This window comes from Mesoplodon bidens, assembly GCF_964165515.1.
Source record: "Mesoplodon bidens genome assembly, chromosome: 10".
In the NCBI taxonomy this organism is placed as follows: domain Eukaryota; kingdom Metazoa; phylum Chordata; class Mammalia; order Artiodactyla; family Ziphiidae; genus Mesoplodon; species Mesoplodon bidens.
In genome coordinates this window covers 39,757,226-39,777,613 of record NC_138172.1, presented here as the reverse complement: position 1 = coordinate 39,777,613, position 20,388 = coordinate 39,757,226, and the positions used below count along the sequence as shown (strand labels likewise).

General features: G+C 53.1%; 2 protein-coding genes across 19 annotated transcripts; both read right to left on the bottom strand.

Annotated features, from left to right (window-relative positions):
• Window positions 1-5,335: 5,335 nt before the first annotated feature.
• TMEM89 (transmembrane protein 89) lies at window positions 5,336-9,363 on the bottom strand. Its single transcript, XM_081247286.1, has 3 exons — window positions 7,421-9,363; window positions 6,890-7,071; window positions 5,336-6,303 (listed from the first exon to the last, which is right to left on the bottom strand). The coding sequence occupies exons 1-3, from the start codon at window positions 7,712-7,714 to the stop codon at window positions 6,183-6,185; spliced, it is 597 nt and encodes a 198-aa protein (XP_081103412.1). The 5' UTR covers window positions 7,715-9,363; the 3' UTR covers window positions 5,336-6,182.
• A 154-nt stretch (window positions 9,364-9,517) lies between these two features.
• Window positions 9,518-20,234, bottom strand: SLC26A6 (solute carrier family 26 member 6). Of its 18 annotated transcripts, none has more exons than XM_081247276.1 (21): window positions 20,126-20,217; window positions 19,238-19,271; window positions 18,110-18,268; window positions 17,888-18,027; window positions 17,537-17,647; window positions 16,825-16,988; window positions 16,463-16,627; window positions 16,231-16,383; window positions 15,839-15,921; window positions 15,607-15,754; window positions 15,220-15,333; window positions 14,977-15,054; window positions 14,548-14,670; window positions 14,350-14,456; window positions 14,112-14,181; window positions 13,044-13,136; window positions 12,854-12,958; window positions 12,317-12,409; window positions 11,328-11,507; window positions 10,673-10,809; window positions 9,518-10,449 (listed from the first exon to the last, which is right to left on the bottom strand). In XM_081247276.1, exons 3-21 carry the CDS (start codon window positions 18,226-18,228, stop codon window positions 10,140-10,142), a joined length of 2,493 nt encoding a protein of 830 aa, XP_081103402.1. In that variant the 5' UTR covers window positions 18,229-18,268; window positions 19,238-19,271; window positions 20,126-20,217; the 3' UTR covers window positions 9,518-10,139. The 18 variants fall into 18 exon arrangements, with proteins under 18 accessions (XP_081103402.1, XP_081103394.1, XP_081103410.1 ...); XM_081247268.1 differs by having other exon boundaries at window positions 18,354-19,271; window positions 20,126-20,186; XM_081247284.1 differs by lacking the exon at window positions 20,126-20,217 and adding an exon at window positions 18,354-18,732 and having other exon boundaries at window positions 19,165-19,459.
• Window positions 20,235-20,388: the final 154 nt, after the last annotated feature.

Sequence of the window (20,388 nt, the reverse complement as noted above, 5' to 3'; positions counted from 1 at the left end):
TTGCGAATCGCAATCCCAGGGCTAAACCACCAGGGTGGAACCTGGGACTACGAGGCTGCTGCTGAAAAGTCACGGTTTTCTCTTTAAAGGGATGGAGAAAGTTCAGACGGTTGACATGGAAAGAATTTAGCAATATATTGCTAAGAAAAAAGGAACCGTTTTAGAGACTAATTTGTGAAAAGGATTCCTTGTTTGGAAAACAAAACACACAAAACAAAACGAAGTGCTTTTTCTAATAGGCTACATAGAAAAAAATCCAGAGGAACTCACTCTAAACTCTCATTCAGGTGACTTATAGAAAATGAATTCAGGGGAAGGGAAAAGAGGCTACCATTTTTACACTTCTGTATTATTTTAATACATAATTTAAAATTTTTAGGGAATCCCTTGGCGGTCCAGTGGTTAGGACTCTGCGCTTTCACTGCAGTGGCCCGGTTTCAATCCCTGGTTGGGGAACTAAGATCCTGCAAGCCGCGGGTCTCAGCCAAAAATTAAAAAGTAAAATAAAAATAATTTTTTTACAAAAAATGTTTGTTGCTTTTGAAATAATAGCATATTTCTGAACTGTACTTCCTTTTACAGGTATATGACGTTTTCTGTGATCTTTCAAAGTATCACTCAAAACTTTCTTTTATAAAAATCAGACAGAAGATGCTTAAGTGTGCACTGATAAATATTTTGTGAGCTAAAATTATGTCGTGATCTTGACGTGAAAATATAAAGTGAAATAGAACCTCCTAATTAGTTTTTTAAAAACTAGTTTTTAGAACCGTTTTATATTTACAGAAGAATTGAGCAGATGGTACAGAATTTCCCATATATCCCTGCCCACATACAGGCATGCACAGTTATTCCTATTAATAGCTTACCTTATTGTGATACATTTGTTACAATTAATGAACCAATGTTGACATATTATTATTAACTAAAGTCCATAGTTTATTCAGATTCCCTTAGTTTTAGTTTTTACCTAATATCCTTTTTCGTTCTAGGATCCTATCCAGGATACCACATTCCATTTCGTTGTCATGTCTCCTTAGACTCCTCTTGCCTGTGACACCTCTTCCAGTGACCAGTGCATTGTGCACCTTCCTTTTAGCAGAGCTCCCCCAAAGAGCTCACTGCCTCCAATTCCTCTCCTCCCACTCTTTCCCAAACCCACTCCAATCCCACCCCCAATTCATTCCTCCAAAACCACACCTGTAAAGGTAATCAATGAGCTCCATGTTGCTAAATCTAATGGCCAGTGCTCGGTCTTGTTTAAAGTGATTGGCCACTTTTTCCTCTTTAGAGCCTCATCCCTTCTCCACCTTTAGTTTCCCATGCTCTCCTGTTCTTCTCCTACCTCCCTGTACATCTCAATTAAACATGCTAAAGCTGGGACTTCCCTGGCGGTCCAGTGGTTTGCACTCCGCACTTCAACGGCAGGGGGCGCGGGTTCGATCCCTGGTTGGGGAACTAAGATACTGCATGCTGTGCAGCACGGCTGGAAAAAAAAAATGCTAAACTTGAACTCTTCACTTTTGCTCCCAAACCTGTTCCTCCCATAATTGTCTTCATCTCAGTAAATGACACTTCCATTAACCAAGTTGCTCAGGCTAAAAATCTAGGAGTCATCCTTGACTCTTCTCTCTCAAAATCCACACCCAATCTTTTAGCAAATCCAATAATTTCTAATCCAGTTACCTACCCCCCCTTTCCCCACCCCCACTGCTACCCTGGGGTGAGAAGGGAAGGACAATGAGACAACCAGGCAGTGTGATGTGGTAGATGCCCAGGGAAGGATATGTTTCAAGAGATTGGTCAAAAAGGAAATGCTGCTAAAAGGTCAAGTACAAGCAGTGGTCATTGCAATGATTTGGCAAGAGTCTTTGATGACTCATTGATCTTCTGGAATTTACTTGGCCTATGGGGTGAGGTGAGACCAAAATACCCTTTTTCCCCCTAAATTGCACACTGAATTTTGTAACAATTCTTGACCAGGCCTCATTTCTCTATCCATCTCTGAGACTCCCTTTATTCCCCCCAGAGAGTCTCAAAACTGTAAAAGCAGGTCCATGCGGGCTGCCTGAGAGGGCTCTGGCACTCACCTTACTCTCCTCACTCAATATTTGATATACACTTCAGTTTATTCTTATAGATTTTTTCTATTTCTTTTAATTTTAGTTTTTAAATTGTGCTAACATATACATAACATTTAGCACCTTAACCATTATTACATCTTAACATTATACAGTTCGGTGGTATTAATTACATTCAAAATGTTGTGCAGGGAATTCCCTGGCAGTCCAGTGGTTAGGACTCAGCACTTTCACTGCTCGGGCCCGGGTTCGATCCCTGGCCAGGGAACTAAGATCCCGCAAGCCTCATAGGGCAGCCAAAAAAAAAAAAAAGTTGTGCAACCATTATCAGTATCTAGTCTACTTTCAAAACTTTTTCCTCATCCCAAACAGAAATTCTATATCCATTAAGCAATAACTCGCCATTTCCCCCTTCCTCAAATCTCTGACAACTTCTGTTCTACTTTCTGTCTCTATGAACTTGACAGTTCTAGGTACCTCATACAACTGGGATCATAGAGTTTTGTTGTTAAAAAAAATAACAGGCCCAGGGGCTTCCCTGGTGGCGCAGTGGTTGAGAGTCCGCCTGCCAATGCAGGGGGCACTGGTTCGTGTCCCGGTCTGGGAAGATCCCACATGCCGCGGAGCGGCTGGGCCCGTTAGCCATGGCCGCTGGGCCTGCGCGCCCGGAGCCTGTGCTCTGCAACGGGAGAGGCCACAAGAGTGAGAGGCCCGCATACTGCAAAAAAAAAAAAAAAAAAAAAAATAACAGGCCCAAAATAGAGTCGCTTATGCTAAGCCCCATGCCACCAAACCAAGTCTTAATTTTAGTTGGGCTTTCCCAGAAATGGAATCTTAAACCAGTCAATCAGGAATCTCCTGATCAACACTATTTGATCAGGTCATCTGCCTGTTATACTGTGACATCCCCTAAAGGAAAGTAACTTTGCAATAACCAACCTGCTTTTTTTTGCCTACTATAGTATCCTTGTTCCCACTGCCTTTTGCCTATCAAAATCTTTTTTTTTTTTTGCGGTACGTGGGCCTCTCACTGCTGTGGCCTCTCCCATTGCGGAGCACAGGCTCTGGACGCGCAGGCTCAGCGGCCATGGCTCACAGGCCTAGCTGCTCCACGGCATGTGGGATCCTCCTGGACCGGGGCACGAACCCGTGTTCCCTGCATCAGCAGGCAGACTCTCAACCACTGCGCCACCAGGGAAGCCCAAAATCTTTCATTTTTGTTCAGCACCTTGGAGCTCTTTTCTACCTGCTAGATTGGATGTGCCTGATTTGAATCAATTTTTGCTCAAATAAACTTAAAATTTTTAAACATGCCTCAGTTTATCTTTCAACATTGTCCTTTTATCATTGGTTTATTTCACTTAGCATGATGTTTATCTATTTATCTGTTGGTGGACATGGGCTGTTTCTACCTTTTGGCTATTGTGAATAATGCTACAATGAACACTCACTGGCATACAAGCATCTGTTTGAGATGCTGCTTTCAATTATTTTGGTATTTACCTAGGAGGGGAATTGCCGGATCATACGGTAATTATATTTTTAGCTTTTTGAGGAACCACCAAGCAGTTTTCTGTAGTGGCTGTACCATTTTACATTCCTGCCAGCAATGCAAAACTGTTCTAATTTCTCTACATTCTCACCAATATTTGTTATTCTCCAATAGCCATCCTAATGGGGTTGACATTATATCTCGTGGTTTTGCTTTGTATTTCCATATGACTAGTGACGTTAAGCATCTTTTCATGTGGTTATTGGCCATTTGTATATCTTCTTTAGACAATGTCTATTCAAGTCCTTTGCCCCTTTTTGAATGTTTGTTTTTTTGTTGTTGAGTTGTAGGAATTCTTTAGGTATTCTGGATATTAGTCCCTCCTTAGATATATGATTTGCAAATATTTTCTCCCATTTTGTGAGCTGTCTTTTTACTCTCTTAATAGTGTTCTTTGATGCACAAATTTTTTATTTTGATGAAGTCCAATTTATCTATTTTTTCTTTTGTTACCTATTCTTTTAATGTCATACTTAAGAAATCATTGCCTTCTCCAAAATTATGAAGATTTCCATCTATGTTTTCTTCTAAAAGTTTTATAGTTTTTTTTTGTTTGTTTGTTTTGTTTTTTTTTTTGTTTTTTTTTTTTTTGCGGTATGTGGGCCCCTCATTGTTGTGGCCTCTCCCGTTGCAAAGCACAGACTCCGGACGCGCAGGCTCAGCAGCCATGGCTCACGGGCCCAGCCGCTCCGCGGCATGTGGGATCTTCCCAGACCGGGGCACGAACCCGTGTCCCCTGCATCGGCAGGCGGACTCTCAACCACTGCACCACCAGGGAAGCCCAAGTTTTATAGTTTTAACTTTTAAATTTAAATCTTTGATACTTTTAACTTAATTTTGTATATGATGTAAGGTAAGGGTCCAACTTCATTCTTTTGCATGTGGATATTTTTTTCTCAGCACCATTTTTTGAAAAGACTATCTTTTCCCCATTAAATGGTCTTTGCACTCTTGTTGAAAATCAACTGAATATATATGTGAAGGTTTATTTCTGGGCTTTCTATTCTATTTCATTGGTCTATATGTCTATTCTTATGCCAGCACCACACTGTTTTGATTACAGTGCCTTTGTAGTACATTTTGGAAATCAGAAAGTTTGAGTCCTCCAACTTTGTTCTTTTTCCAAGATTGTTTTGGCTATTCAGGGTCCCTTGAGATTCCATATAAATTTTAGGATGGGTTTTTCTATTTCTCTTATAAAACACCATTGGGATTTTCACTGGGATTACACTGAATCTGTAGACCACTTTGGGTAGTATTGCCATTTTAACAATATTAAGTCCTCCAATCAAAGAATATGGAATGTCTTTCTATTTATTTAGGTCTTTTTAAATTTCTTTCAGCAATGTTTTTCAGCAAGAAGAAATCAGGTGGCACCTTCAGCACTTCACTTGGAAATTTTTTCTGCTAAACATTAAAGTTCATCATTTACAAGTTCTGCTTTCCATCCAAACACGGGTTATGATTCCACTAAGCTTCCCACAACTATTTAACAAAGATTCCTTTTACTCCTGGTTTCCAATAACATGTTCCTAATTTTCTTCTGAGCCCTCAATGGCAGCATTCTTAATGTCCAAATTTCTGCTAACAGTTGTTTGAAGGTAGTTTTGGCCTTTTCTATTATGCTCCCTGACATTCTTCCAGCCTTTGTTCACTGCCCAATTCCAAAGCAATTTCCACATTTTTAGGATTTGTTACAGCAGTACCTCTCACTCTTGATACCAATATTTAGTAGTTTTCTATTGCTGCCATAACAAATCACCACAGACTTAATGGCTTAGGACAAAATTAATTTATTATCTCACAGTTCTGTAGGCCCAAAATCCAACACGGATGTCATTGGGCTAAAATCAAGACATTAGCAGGGCTGTGTTCCTTTCTGGAGGCTCTAGGGGAGAATGTGTCCTTGGTCATTCAGGTTATTGGCAGAAGTTAGATCATAGTGGTTGAAGGACTGAGGTTTCTGTTTTCTTGCTGGCTATCACCCAAGGGTCATTCCCAGCTTCTAGAGGCCATCTGAATTCCTTGGATCTTTGAGTGGTGGAAGATCTCTTCCACCACCTTCAAAGCCAGCAGCAGAGTATTATTAGTACCTCTTACACTTTGAATCCGACCAACTCTCCTGCCCTCCTCTTCCACTTTTAAGGGCTCATGAAATTACACTGGGCCTACCAAAATAATCCAGAATAATCTTCCCATTTTAATGTCTTTAACTTAATTCCATCTGCAAAATCCTCTTTGCCATGTACTGTAAAATATTCACAGACTCCAAGGACATCTTGAGGGCCATTATCCTGCCTACCACAGCCTCCCTAGGAGACACTAACTCCTGTCCCTTCCCAGCCTGCCCTCTCCTGTGCTCCAGAATTCCTTCTTTCCCCTGAAATCCTGACCATCTTATAGTTCATGGAACAGGTCAAGGTCTCTTTCCCCACCTGGCCCTTGTATGTGCTTATCCTTCTGACTGGAGCACTCTCCCCCTCCTCTCATCACCCAACTCACCCTTCAGGTCCCAGCAGTCAGCCCACACCTGCCCTACTCCAACTGGCTCAGCACAACTCTCTGCAGAGGAATTGAGTTTTTGAGTCTGCTTCATCACCACCTCTACCCTCCCCTATTTGTGAGTGGGTGAGGGAGGAGACTGTTCTGTTCATCAGCAGATCCTGATGCCTATGGTAGAAGGAAGGGAGGAAGCAGGTGAGGGCCCCTTTGGGGAGGTTCAGCCCTCATCCCACTTCCAGGGGCTTTAGAGCGAGGGCCACTTAGGTGCCAAAGCATGTTTGAGATGTCACAAAGATGAAGGCAGCCAGGGCCCTCCCTCTACCCCCAGCCCCAGCTCAGGCCCCACAGGCTCAACCAGGAGCTCTAGCTCCTGACTCAGCCAGGTGGTCACCTCTGGGCTGCCCTCTCTGGACCACCCACATCTGCCCTTTTGGCCAAGTCTTCTCCCACCACACTGGGGGCCCCTGAGGAGCCCCAGAGGAGCAATTGTATTTATGAGTGGGATCCCTAGAGAGGAGGGGGTCAGTTGGTGTGGGCAATGGAGCAGTGTGAGCCAGCCCGGGCCCCATCTGCCCAGCCATCAATGGGCACCGAGGCCTCGATGGGTGTGCTGGCTCTAAAAGTAGAAAAGGGGCACAGGGTCCAGACAAGCCTGGAGAGAATAAGACACACAGGCCTGAGCCTGGCCCAGAGCCTCAGGCCATCCCCACCCCAACAGGCCACCAGGCAAAGAGAGGAGTGTATGTTGGGTCACCCGCTCTGGGCAGGAGTCCCCTTTATTTGGGTTTGCTGCTGGGTGGCTAGACGCTGCAGATAGCCCTCAATATGGACCAGGAGGGCATCCAGCATATGCAGGACCCCAAGGAGTAGAGTACGGTCTGAGATCGGGGCTCGTCGTTTCCAGGGTGCACAGGGGTTAGCCGTCACCTGCAGATGCTGAGGATAGGACCAAGAGGCAGGAGTGAGAACAGAGGAACAGGACAGAGGTGTGGTGGGAAGGGGGACTTAGGGTGATGGAGGATCGTGGAGGGTCTGTTGTGGCCTAGTATGGTCATGGGGCCCATGGAGGCTGGATGAGGAATAGGGATATTAAAGAGGGAGGATGGTGCAGGGTACTACCCACGGGAAATGGCCAGGGACTGTTGGGTGTGGACAGATGTAGGGACCCTGGGGTGTGAGTGATGGGGGAGGGGCGGGGGGAGGGGCAGCAGGAGGCCCACAAGACATGAGTGGGAGGATGGGTAGAGAATTACGAGCTGTGGGGACAGAGCAGTGCCATGCTCACCTCACTCTTGGTGGCCTGTGAGCGCCGCCATTGCATCCCCACATGGCTGAGCATCAGCATCATGGTAGTGGCAACGGTGACCCCAGCCACTGGGTAGATGCAGTTCACCCCCAGGCCCATCCAATGGCCAGGAGAGCCCAGGCTGTCCTTGCAACCCTCCAGGCTGTTTGGCTGGCACCCCCAGGGCTGTAAGTCCAGCCCCACCTGGTACCACCGGGGCCGTGACCAAGTGTGGGTGCAGACAGGCATTGCTAGCAGAAGCAGCCATGGCAGGAAGGACTGTGTGTGCAGCATGGCTGCTGCAAGTACTAGGGGCCGGAACCTGGGCGCCTGGCAACGGGCAAACACCCCTCCCCCAGGGGCAGGTGAGGCAGTAGGTTCCAGCTGGGCCCATGGCTTTCAGGAGGGGTGGCCTGGCCAGAAAATATGGGGCGGGGTGGGATTCCAGGGCAGGGAGGAGGGCAGGCTTGGGGCCCAGGAATGAAAGAATGCCTCCTTCCCCCTCTCCCTCCTCATCATCTAACATACATCTAACATGCTCTCCACCAGTGGCAGTATCAACCACAGGCCAACCAAGCTAAGCACACAGAGCTGCTCCCTGCCCCCCCATGCCCAGACTCAGCCCCATGGTCCACGTCGCAGCACAGTGAGCACTCAAAAATGTGGGCGCGCACTCTCTGAATAAAGCCTGAAGGCTCACCCTGGCCTGTGAGGTGCTCTATGCTCTGGTCTCCCCCGCTGCCTCTTGTAGGCCTCCCTGGTGTTCCTTGAACACACCTGCAGTTCACTACACTAGGAGCACTGTCCTAGAAAGAGAATTCTCACAGCTGGATTTCAGCTCAAGTGTCACCTGCTCCCTGAGTCTCCCTCCCATGACCATCCCGGGTAACACAGTCCCTTCTCTTTCACGTGACCCTGTTTTATTTATTTATTTGGCCACATTGTGGCATGTGGGATCTTAGTTCCCCGACCAGGGACTGAACCCGTGCGCCCTGCAATGGAAGCGCAGTCATAACCACTGGACTGCCAGGGAATTCCTGACCCTGTTTCATTTTCTTCAAAGCATTTCCAAGTACAGGTATACCTTGGAGATACTGTGCTTCGGTTCTAGACCACCACAATAAAGCGAGTTGCACAAATTTTTCAGTTTCCCGGTGCATATAAATGTTTACACTACACTGTAGTCTATTAAGGGTGCAGTAGCATTATGTCTAAAAAAAAGTACATACTTTAATTTAAAAAAACACTTTATTGCTAAAAATTGCTAACCATCATCTGAGCCTTCAGCAAGTCACAGTAGTAACATCAAAGATCACTGATCACAGATCCTAACAAATAATAATGAAAAAGTTTGAAATACTTTGAGAATTACCACAATGTGACAGCGACATGCAGTGAGCAAATGATGTTGGAAAAATGGCACCAAAAGGCTTGATTGACTCAGGGTTGCCATAAACTTTCAATTTGTAAAAAACACAGTACGGCGAAGTGCAATAAAACAAGGTCTGCCTGTATCTGCAAGTTCATGTTTGAGATTTACCTTCCACTCCAGTACATAGGTTCACTTAACCAGTATTTACCAAGCACTTGCTTGTGCCCAGTGCTGTTCCTGGTGCCTGGAGGCAGTGTGACAAAGGGCCCTGATTTCCTGGGCAAGGTTCTGGGGGTGGGGAAAGGACAGATGATTTGTGAACACAGAGCAGGGAACTGACACAGGCCAGGATAGAAACAGCCAGGCAAGGGGTGCCTCTGTGACTTGCAGGGCAGGGCAGCCTCTGTCCACTGGTCCAGCACAGAGCCCAGGACCTGGTCGGGACCTGCGAATGGCAGGCTCACTTGTTTTGGCAGGTGACGTGAGCCCAGCACTGTTGCAAGCTGTTTGTGGCATTTACTCATTTAATACTCATTGAGGAACCCATGAAGTGGGTACTATTAGCATCTCTACTCTCCTGATGAGGATACTGAGGCCCAGAAAGGTTCGACCTCCCCACCCTGGCCCCCAGTCACTCAGTATCAGCTGGCCTGAAGGCCCATTGCTGCCCACTGGGCCACATGCCCAGATGTTGGTGTTTTATGGTAGAAATCAACAAGTGGTTCTTGGCTGACGGTGACCTGCAAAGCCCAGGTGATCTAATTATACAAATAAGCATTTTTCCCAAGTAAATCAATCATGCACATTCTTTCCTTTCTTTTCTTTTCTTTTTTTTTTTCTTTTGGCTGCACTGTGCTGCTTGTGGGATCTTAGTTCCCCAACCAGGGATCGATCGAACCCTCACCCTTGACAGTGAAAGCGTTGAGTCCTAACCACTAGACTGCCAGGGAATTCCCATATTCTTACTTCTCAGTGCAGACCGGCAACACCTGTGAATACCCTGTGCTTCCTTAGCTGGTTGCTCAGGTGTTCACACCACACCCTCCAGGGGCTGCCCAGTAGTGCCAGGCCTGCCCTGCACCTCATCAGGGGTCCCTGAGAACAGGTCATTCCTGAGAAGCAGCTCTGATTCCAACCATTTTACAGCCGAGGACACAGGTGTCGAGGGCTGCATGTGGCTGGGGAGGAACTTGGACCTGGGACGTGCCCCCCCGGGCCTAGCCCCGTAGCTCTCCCTCCTGCTCCACACTCCCCCTGCCTGACCCTGCCCTCCCCAAACTTCCCCCCCACTTCCACCCCCAATTCCCACTTTGGGGCATAAGAAGGGTCAGGAGCCAGGGCTGTGGACTATACCCTTGCCCCTGCCAAGCCCCCACCAAGCCACAGCAGAGCCTGGCATTGGGCAAACAAATCTTTATTCCTGAGGCTAAAAACATGCATGCTCCTCCAACTTGGCCAGTGCCTTATCCCAGGCCTAGAGCACTGAACTTGGAGTCCCAGGACCTCCATCCCTGAGTTATGTGCCTGCGTACGGAGGGGACTCCTGGGTGACATGTGGAGGCAGCCCAGGGGTAGGGGGTCCTCACGGGTAACTGGTCGCAACCTCCAGAGGTGGGCAGTCTCAGGCAGGGTGGCAGCACGGTCAGAGTTTGGTAACCTGGGCAGGGAGAGGAGGAGAGGCTCCTGTCAGTTTCCGAAGGACACGTACTACCCCCTCCCCCGGGAGCAGCTTCCTCTAAAGGCAGGAGGGGAAGGCAGTGGATCCACTGGGGGCAGAGCTAATCAGAGCCATCCAGGAAGGGTGGACTTCCTGGAAATGGGGTCAGGATGGGACAAACAGTAGATAAACAAAAAGAGCTCAGCAACAGAGGTCAGCTCACCAAAACAGGGTTGACGGGGCTGGACCTCGGGTGTTGGAGTGCAAAGATGACAGCATCGTGGACAGAGGCAAAGAGATGCTGCTTGGTGATAGATGCATCGAAGAAGTGCCCCGCCTCCAGCTGCGTGACCACGGGAGCTGTAGGCAAGGAGTCGGTCTCCCCTGACCCGCAGAACCCTCAGGAACACCCAGGCACTGGCAGAATGTCACCCTGACCACCACCCCTGAGGCTTATGGCTAAACCCCAACTCTTGACCCTTGACCCCTCCCTCCCAGGACCCCTCTGACCTCCAGTTTCAGAGAAAGACTTTTTCCTTGTGCTGCCTGGCAGATTCCTTGGCCAGAATCCCCACCCCCTCCCCGGACGGCTCTTGCCGTGTCCACCCCACGCACAGTGGCAGGCGGCCATGTACACCTCCACCTCGATCTCCCGGAAGTCATGGAAAATCTGCAGCAGAAAAGGGGGCCAGACTCAGAGGGAGGCTCAGGGGCTCCGAAGGGGGACTTGGGCAGGCTGGGGGGGAAGGGAGTTCAGAGGGGGAGCTCAGAGGGTTGGGGGTTAGGCTCAGAGGGCTCTTGGAGTTAGTTATGGGGTCAGGGTTGAAGGGCCTCGTCCTCCCCCAAGGCCCTTCTTAGGGGTGCCCCCAGCCCCTTACATTCTTCAGGCTCTTGAGAGACACAGTGTCCACGAAGGAAAGGGAACTCAGGTCCAGGATGAGGCTGTGGAAATCTGGCTGAGGCAGGCCCAGGGTCTTCAGTGAGGACAAGTCTGGGGCCTTGGCATCTTCTTGACCCCTGGCTGCTGTATCCTCTAGCTCAGTCCCTGCGCTCACCTGCTGGGAAACCAGACACACTGCAAGGGCCGCCCACGGTGGGTGAAGGCAGGGAATATACACAGACGTGCAGAGACACACGGGATCAGACGTGTAAACGGTCACATATATGGGGCATGCAGTGGACACATGAGGATATGGAGACAGGGAGCCTGTAGGTAAAGACAGGAGGGAAACATGGGGACACACAGGGGAGGGTGCCCAGACTCCAGGAGCACACACAGACATGCATCTACTGCTCTGTTACCTCCTGGGCCCATACTTAATAGGGACACTTAAGAAGGAAGGGCATCAGAGACCACACCCCATCCTCAGTCAGCCAGAGTGACTGACTGAGGATGGGGACAAACCAAAAGAGACACATGGACACACGCGCACACACAGATATCCTGGCACCCTGCCTGAGTCTTTTTTTGGGGGAGGGGGGTGCTGCACAGCATGTGAAACTTCCCTGACCAGGGATGGAACCCATGGCCCCTGCACTGGGAGCGTAGAGTCTTAACCACTGGCCTGCCAGGGAAGTCCTGCCTGAGACTCTAATTGAGATTCATGTCCCCTTTGATCCCAGATTTTTCCCACATGCCCAGTCCCTTCCCTCTGCCCATGAACACAGACTGCAGGGTCTTGTAGAATTCACAAATTCAAGGTCTTTGGCTAGGCCTCAGATTACAGACCAGAGAGCCACAAGCAGAATTCTATGGCATATCACTAGAGATCTCCCTGTAGAGCATCTGATCCATCACTCCACTCCACACATGGGCACTCTCATCCCTGCAGCTCATGGTTAGCCCCTCTCCCACCTCCAGCCTCACCGTGGCCTTGGAGCCCTCCACATCGTTGCTCTCGATGTCTGTGACACTGGTGTTGACATTGATGGAAATGGAAGTGCCCTTGGAGGTGGCAGCCTAGGCCAGGAAAGAGGGGGACCAGGAAAGAGGTGTCCCAGCTGTCATATGACAACCAGGCCAGGCAGGCCTGGTGTCGCCCCTGGCTTTGGGCAGGCAGGTGGACTAGCAGCTGAAGCTTGGGACCCAGGGCAGGGTCCTGGGACTTTTGTTCTCAGGGCTTGACGTGAGGCTTCTCAGGAGGTAAAGGACGGAGATTCAGTAACCCCACTGATCAGGTCAGTGGGATCAGAAGGCTGTGGGGTTTTGACCTACTTTGGGAAGAGGACTGTGATGGTTCACGCCACCACTGGCTTAGGAGGCAGGAGAAAAACAAAACTGCCCACAGAACCCTGACCTGCAGGGTCACTGGGGGCATCAGGGAGACAGGAGGAGGGATGAAGAATGAGGGTGAGAAGCCAGGAGGCTGGGAGAAAGGCCGGGTGGGGTCAGAAGGGCCCCTGCCTGTTTCGGGAGCTTATTCTCTTTCTGAAGTCGCTTCAGCTTTAGCTCCTGCTTCCTGAGCAGTTTCTTCTTCTGGGAGATGAGGTGGTCCACGTTCACACCGCACTAGAACAAAGGGCAGGGCAGGGGATGTGGACACTGGGGAGGTGAGAGACCCTCTGCCCCTCCCCCTGTGGGCCCCAGGCCTCACCCTCTGCTTCAGCGTGTCACTGTAGAGCTCAGCGTTGGCAAAGTACATGGTGGCCGAGGAGCGGAAGACCTTCACGCCCGGGACCTCCCTGGCCTGGGGATGGGTCAGGTTGGGGATGGCTGAGCCCTCGTCTCTCCTAGCTGCATCTTGCTCTCTTTCTTTCCTCCCCTGTGTACCCCGGTACCTGACATCATCAACCCCCTGCTTCCCAGCTAACAGAGGCCCGGCCTGCAGCCCCTGCCCTCCCAGGAGCTGGTGGGGTCATCCTGACCCCTCAGCTGGGCCTGTCAGAGCTGCTGCTTCTTCCTCCAGGGCATCCTGAACCTCTCCCACCCCATCTCCCCTGTCCTTCTGCCAATACCCAGGCCAGGTTTCAATGGCTCTTAGCTTCCGCTTGGGTCTCCAACCCCAGCACTGGGGTCTGTTTTCTGTATGTGGACAGAGAGACCCTCCTCAACTGCCAGCCCAGCCAAGCCTTCCCCTGCTCCCACCCCGCTCAGGACACTCCAGGTCTCTGCTCGGCCTTTGGGCCTGAACGATGTCCCTGTGCCACCCCCCACCTTCCTTTCCATCCAGCTGAGCTTCTCCCCTCATGTCCTTCCCTCACTCTGCCTCCTCATACTATGCTCAGCCTTCAAGGCTCCATCAGGGAAAATGAGCTTGTTTTATTCCAGAGCCCCCACTTTTGTTCCCAGGGCTTGACGTGAGACTTCTCAGGAGGTAAAGGACGAGGATTCAGTAACCCCACTGATCAGGTCAGCAAACAGCCTCCCCTAGTCCTGTGCCCCAGATCCTGCCCCTCCACATTCCTGACCCAGGGCTACTCTGCAGGATGGGGCTTGTACTCCTGCCTCTAAGACAGACTCCTCCCCCAGGCCCTAAGGCCCATACTCGGAGTATGGGGGTCAGAGACCCAAATTCCTCCCTTGAAATTCCAAGGGCCAAAGCACCCTTAGCGCTCCACCCCCGTGTCCTTGCCAAGTACGCAAGGACCCGATAAGGGACGGCCCCGTCTGCCTCTGTCCTACCCCATCCACGCCATCCTCTGGCTTAGCCCCTGCCACTCACTTCTGAGTACTCTGCCACGTCTCTGTAAATATCTGTGTCTGGCACCTGCCCCAGGACAGAGTAGTGGGGCCTGTGAAAGAGAGAGTGTGAGAAGAGGGGGGCATTAGGAGAGGGGGCAATGAGGGGGTTCTAAGGAGCCTTGGGTCACCCCCCAAGATGTGGGAAAGCTGGGGGAAACCAGCGTGGACCTCACTCCCTCACCAGCTGGAATGAGGGGGGAACCAAAGGGGTGACTCACAGCTGTGTGCGGACCACCACGAGCAGCAGGGAGAAGACTACCGCAACTGCCAGGCCAAGGTCCAGGTTCAGCAGGATGGTGGCCACAAAGGTCACCAGCCAGATGAGCTAAAAACAGAAGGGTAGTAGTCAACAGGGTCTAGAAGGTTCACTGGGGCTGAAGGCCCTGACCCCACCCCTGGGCTCCCAGGCCTCTCACCAGATCCACTCGATTTGCCTTCCAGAGGGAGCGTATGTCGGTGAACTGCATCAACATGCCCTTCAGGTTCACGATGATGGCAGCAGCCAGGACTGCCTGGGGGAGGGGGAGGGTCACCAGGAGCTACTGAGAGGTGCGGGATGCTGACAACCCTGACCACCCGGCATGAGCCAGACTGTCCTCAAGCACCTGGGTATGACCCCGAATGACACTAACCACCTCCTGCCCCCGAACCTAACAACTTGGGTCTGACTCTCAAAGGTTCTTACCCCTGACTGTCGACTCCAAATCTCAACCCAGAGATCTCAAGCTTGAAAAACAGGGCATGATCCTGTATCCCTCCCCCTCACCCAGGCCCTGACTGACTGATCTGAGTCCCTGGCCCGGCCAAGGCCCTCAAGCCTGGCTGGGTGCGGGATGGCGGCTCACCTTGGGCAGGTCTTGGAAGAGTTCTCCAAGTTTGACGATGATAATGAGGATGAAGAGGGAGGAGATGGCTCCAGCCACCTGTACAGTGGGAGTGAGCGGGCAGATGAGTGGGCTGGAGTGTAGGGGAGAAGAAGGCGAGAGCAGGGGGAAAGGGGGGGTGGGGGGGGGAAAGCCGGGGATAGGACCACCCAGGCAAAGCAGTGTGCGTGTAGATGCACACCCAAGCCCACACCTGCAGCCCACCTGTGTGTTGCCCCCGGTGCTCTCCTGTATCAGGCTCCGAGACATAGAGCAGCTCACAGGGAAGCACTGAAAGATGCCCCCGATGAGGTTACTGAGGCCAAGTGCCAGCAGCTCCTGATGGGGGTAGTGCAAGTGTGAGGACACATCACTAGCAGTGCGTGGTCACTGTGTCCAGGCCTATGCATCCCCAACCTCCATCCGCACTCAGTAGCCCCCCAAAACTTGGCCACTGTCCCAAGTGTCCTGCTCTCCCACCCTCAGTCCCCCCATGTGGCCCCAGCACATCTGTTTGCTGTTTCCCTGTCTCCCACCTGATACTCCAACCCCCCAGGCCCTGGGGTCTCTGTACACCTGCCCTCTCCGTGTCCCACATCCCATTCCCCAGACCTGGTTGCTGTCCACCCGGTAGCCATGCCTCAGGGCGAAGATCTTCCCCAGCGAGATGGCAATGGCGAACCCAACCACAGCGATGGCAAAGGCATTTCCCACAAGCCTTGCGAACAGCTGGGGGCTGGGGGCCACTGGGGGCACCAGCCTGTGAGGGGCATCTGTGAGGTCAAAGGAACGTTGTGGCCCTGGCCACCCAACCCTCCCTGACCTGACAGGGGCCAGAGCTCACCCTGCAGGGATTTTGCCCACGACATCCACCCCAAATCTGTGCTGCAGTCCCACACCGTAGGAGATGCCTGTGGCCCCGATGAGCTGCGGGGAGAGGACAGAGTCAGGGGAGGTAGGTGCTGGCACCACTGTTAAGGGGGATGGAGAAATCACTTTGGGCGTAAAGAGAGAGGCCTGAAGCAAAACCTTCAGAGGGGTGGGCAGAAGTCAGCGATAGGGTAAGAGATGGACACCACCATTTTGGGGAAAGAGAGATGCTGTCAGGGGCTGTCGGCTGTGGTCCCCCCAGTCCTCAGTGCCCACGCCAACTAGTCTTTAACTATCTGGGGGACGCCCACACGGCAGGGACTCCTCACTTGCCCTTCCCCCTGGCCCCCCCACCAGAATTCGAACCATGAGCAGCTCCCCGGGGAGCGGCATGGGCAGTTGTCGCCGCAGCTTGTCATTCAACAGCTTCACCAGCACGAGAACCACCCCTGCCACAACTGCAGTGACCATGGTGCCGACCACGGTCTGGGGCAGCTTCCAGCAGACCTCCAGTACTGTCTGAGGGGAGGTGGGGGGTCACAGCCAGCACTCAAGGTCCTGGGCCCACCCACCCTTCCCTCCTTCCACCCTCACTCACATAGATGAGGGACAGTGGCCCAGAGCGGCTGCTCAGATGGAGGCCAAACACATACTTGAGCTGCGAGACGAAGACCTGCACAGACGCGGCTGTGGTATAGGCTCGGACCAGAGGCTCTGACAGATAGGTGACCACGAAGCCAAAATGGACCAGGCCCAGCCCCACCTGTGGGGTGCACAGGGCAGTCAGGGAAGGAGAGGGTCCTAGGGGTGGCCGGGGCAGAGCCCAGGGCAGGTGGGAGCAGAGGGGGATGACTGATGAGGAGGAGGAAGATGGTGATGGCCAGACACTCAGGAGACCTGGCAAATGGGGTGAGGGGTGGGTCTGGCAGTCAGGGGCCTGTACTCCTGACTGCTCCGCACCTGGAAGAGGCCAACAAGGACACTGAGCGTGGAGGCCAGCTGCACCCGATCAGCATCTCTGGCCGCCACATCAACAGTGGAGTTTGAGGCCTGCAGGTAGGCTTCATCCGGAGCCAGTGATTCTGTCACACTGCCCACCATCACGGACATGACAGCAAAGGTGCCTGCAGGGGCAGATCAGGGTGGTCTGAAGGGGAGGGGGCACTGCCCTGCCCTGGAGTCCTGGTCTTAAGGGAGAGGCCAGGAGACACCCAGCTCTAGACCAATATCCTCAGACGTGTTGTGCAAATAGAGGCAGCGCTGGCAGTCAGGTATGAACTCTAAGTTCAAAGGCTCTTGAGTGTGGCTAGAAATGTTGGCCCTGCATCATCTACCTTGTCCCACCTGTGTCCACTGGCTCAGGACCACTCCCCCTGTGAAAAGTGGAATGGGGAAGGGGGCATGGCCTGCCTCAGGCTCTCAGGTCTGTGCCAAGTCTGGGCCCCTTGAGTTGCTTCACCCACCCGTATCCTCCTGGGCCAGGGCCTCTAGGTAACCTGAACCTGTCTCCACGGTCAGAGGCCCTGTCCTGCCTGGAATGACTCTTGGGCCAGTCTCCCACTGGCCTGGCATCAATGCCTCCCTCCCTGTTCCCTGCGTTTCCTTGCCCTGCTCAGCCCTCCCTCACCCTGTCCTCCGTGGGGAATGTGGGCATCCTCCTGGCTCCACTCACCCACGGAGATGTGCCGGGAAGTGCCGAACAGGAAATAGATAAAGACAGGATAGAAGGAGCTGTAGAGGCCAAACACAGGGGGCAGTCCAGCCAGGAGGGCATAGGCCAGGCCTGGAGGTGGAATGGTAGCAATGTAGACTTGGAGGCCAGGGTCTTGAAAGGATGAGGAAATCCCAGCCCTGGGTCATGGGCCATAGTTCCAGGGGCAGGGGTCATGCTTCTGGCTTTTAGCAGAGGGGTGGGGGGAGGCAGGGGCAGGCAGTGGTTCACAGATTACAGGCCAGGGCCTTGCAGGGTCGGGGTCATCATCCAAGGGTTTTGGGTACAGTCTCCAGGTCAAGGGTGGCTCACCCTGTGGTAGCTGCATAATGGCCACACTCAGGCCAGACAACAAGTCACCCAGAAGCCAGTCACGCACAGGATACTGGGGTAGCCAGGCCAAAACTGGGAAGTACTGGAACAGAAGGGCTCGGGCCCGAGCATGGGAGCACCTGGGGACACAAGGGTAGGTATCACAGACAGGGGCTACCTGAGTCCTGCCAGTGCCCCCAGTCCCCCCCACCTCAGCCTTACCGAAACCAGCTTCGCCACTGGAGGGTCCCAGTTGCTGAGCTCCGGCTCCCCAGCTCCTCCAGCTGTTCTTGGTTCAGCAGTGGCCGCTCCACATGGTAATCTCGCCTCCTCAGCTCCATTGCCTGCGTTGTGGACAGCAGTGCCTGTGTGTCCCTCTGTCTGGGTGGTGAGGCCAGAGACACAGTGTGGGCACTCCTGGCCCAACCTCCCCTAGACCTCCACCTGGGACCACAGAGTCACCCACCTGACTTTTCTAGGTCCCAAGACCTAGGTAGGTACAGCCACCCAGCTGGCTCCTGCAGGCCCTATGCCCAGGCCCAGGCAGGGGCAGGACCTGAACTTTGGCTGGTGGAAGACTCTTGCTGGGCCAAAGTCTCCCACAAAGAGGCAGCAGGATGAACACAAGCCACACTTCAGTCCAGCCCTGAGTGTTCACCAATCTAGGTTCCAGGCTGACTGTCCCTCCCAGACCCCTCCCCCCAGCCCCAACTCTTCTCCAGCTAATCCCAGTCCAGTCCGAGTCCTTATCCAGCTGCCCCACGAGCCCAGTGCATGCTGTCGGAGAGCACACGCAAGGAAGGAATCCAGCAAACCAGGCAAGTCTCTCTTCATATGAGAAGGCTCTATGAGAAGGAAAGTGTTGGGGCTAAGATTGCCCCCGGGCCTCCAGCCACAGGGTCCAGGTTGTAGACCTGGACAAGCTCAGGCCTAATCTGGGAAAGTCAGGGAATGGCTCTCACTGGGAGGGAGAATTTTCCCCCTGGAAAGAGAAGCCCCCATTTCAAGGGGGGACAATCTCACCTGGGAATAGATCTCCGGGAGGATCTCGCCTAAGGAGAAGCTCTCACCTGACAGGAAAGTTTTCACCAGCTAGGTAAGTTCTGTCCTGGGGAGAATCTCTGATCTGCCCAGTGGCTACCACCTGATTAAGGGAAACGATCTCACTTGGGAATAGGAAATCTGGGGGGGAAGGGGGGGCAGTTCTTACCTGGGGGAAGCTGTCCCCAAAATAGTTATCACTTGGGAATAGGAGCTCTTGGAGGGGGAGCACTTACCTGGGGGAAAGCTTTCACTATCAGGGAAAGTTTTCACCTGCCAGGAAAGTTCTGATCTGGAGGGTATTCTCACCTAAGGGAAGCTCTGACCTGGGGGAGGCTCCCACCTGTAATGGGAGAAAACTCTCACCTGGGAATGGATCTCAGAGGGGGGAATCTTACCTGGAGGGAAGCTCTCCCCTGCTGGGAAAGGCTTCACCTGTCACGAAAGTTCTGATCTGTGAGCAGCTCTGACCTACGGTGAGGTTCCCACCTGAGGGGCAGGAGCTCACCTGGAAAGGGCCCCTAACCTGGATGTCTCCGTTGGAGGATGGAGTGGAGTGGGTGCAAGGACGATCCTCAGAGACTCTTGGCATTGCCAGCTCACAGAGATCTTTGAGCCCCGTGGCCCCTCCTCTGTGAGTCACTCGAGGTCTTTAAGGGCTGCCACTCCCGCCACCCCTCCCCCTCCCCTCGGTCGAACCCGTGCTTGGAGGGAGGGGCTTAGATCTTTGACCCCTCCCTCTAGGAGGGCCCAGAGGCCAGAAGGGCCGGAGCGCACATTCCCGGACCAGTTGCATCCCTGGGTGGACCCAGGCCCCGGCTATGGACACTCTAGCAGCCACGTCCCGGGCCCCAACGCGCCGCACCGGCGCACCTCCTGGGCCGGGGCTCCTCCGCACACAGCCGCCGGGAGGCGGCCCCCGGCTAGCCCTCGGACGGCGCTCGAGCGGCTTTCCGCACAGCCCGCAGGGGCTGGGGTCGCGCCGGCTCCCGCCTCATCCCTCACTACGGTTGGGCAGCCGCCTGCAGAAAATCGACCAAGCGGTAAACCGAGGCGCGGCAGGCGGGAAATGCCTGCTCGGGACTCGGCGGTACCCCTTCCGAGCTAACGCAAGCCGGGCGCCTGCTCGGGGGCCAAGGGGTGGCCCGCGCCTCGCGGACTCGAACACTGGGAACCAGGGCCGCGCCCTGCACTCACCCCGGCGCTTCCGACAGCCCCATGGCGGGTGGGCAAACCGAGAGGCGGTACTCCCCACAGCTCGAGCGAGCGGCCTCTGCGGCCCGAAAGGCGGGGCTGGGACGGGGGCGAGGCCTGAGGCGCGCTCCCAGGGGCCAATCCCCGGGCAGGACGGGGAAGGCTTGGGCCAGTCAGCGTTCCGGGGCGGAGCCTAAGGGGCGGTCTCCCGGCGCTGCGAACCCTGAGGAGGGAGATTTAACCCCTTCCTCCCCCTGCGGCTTGGC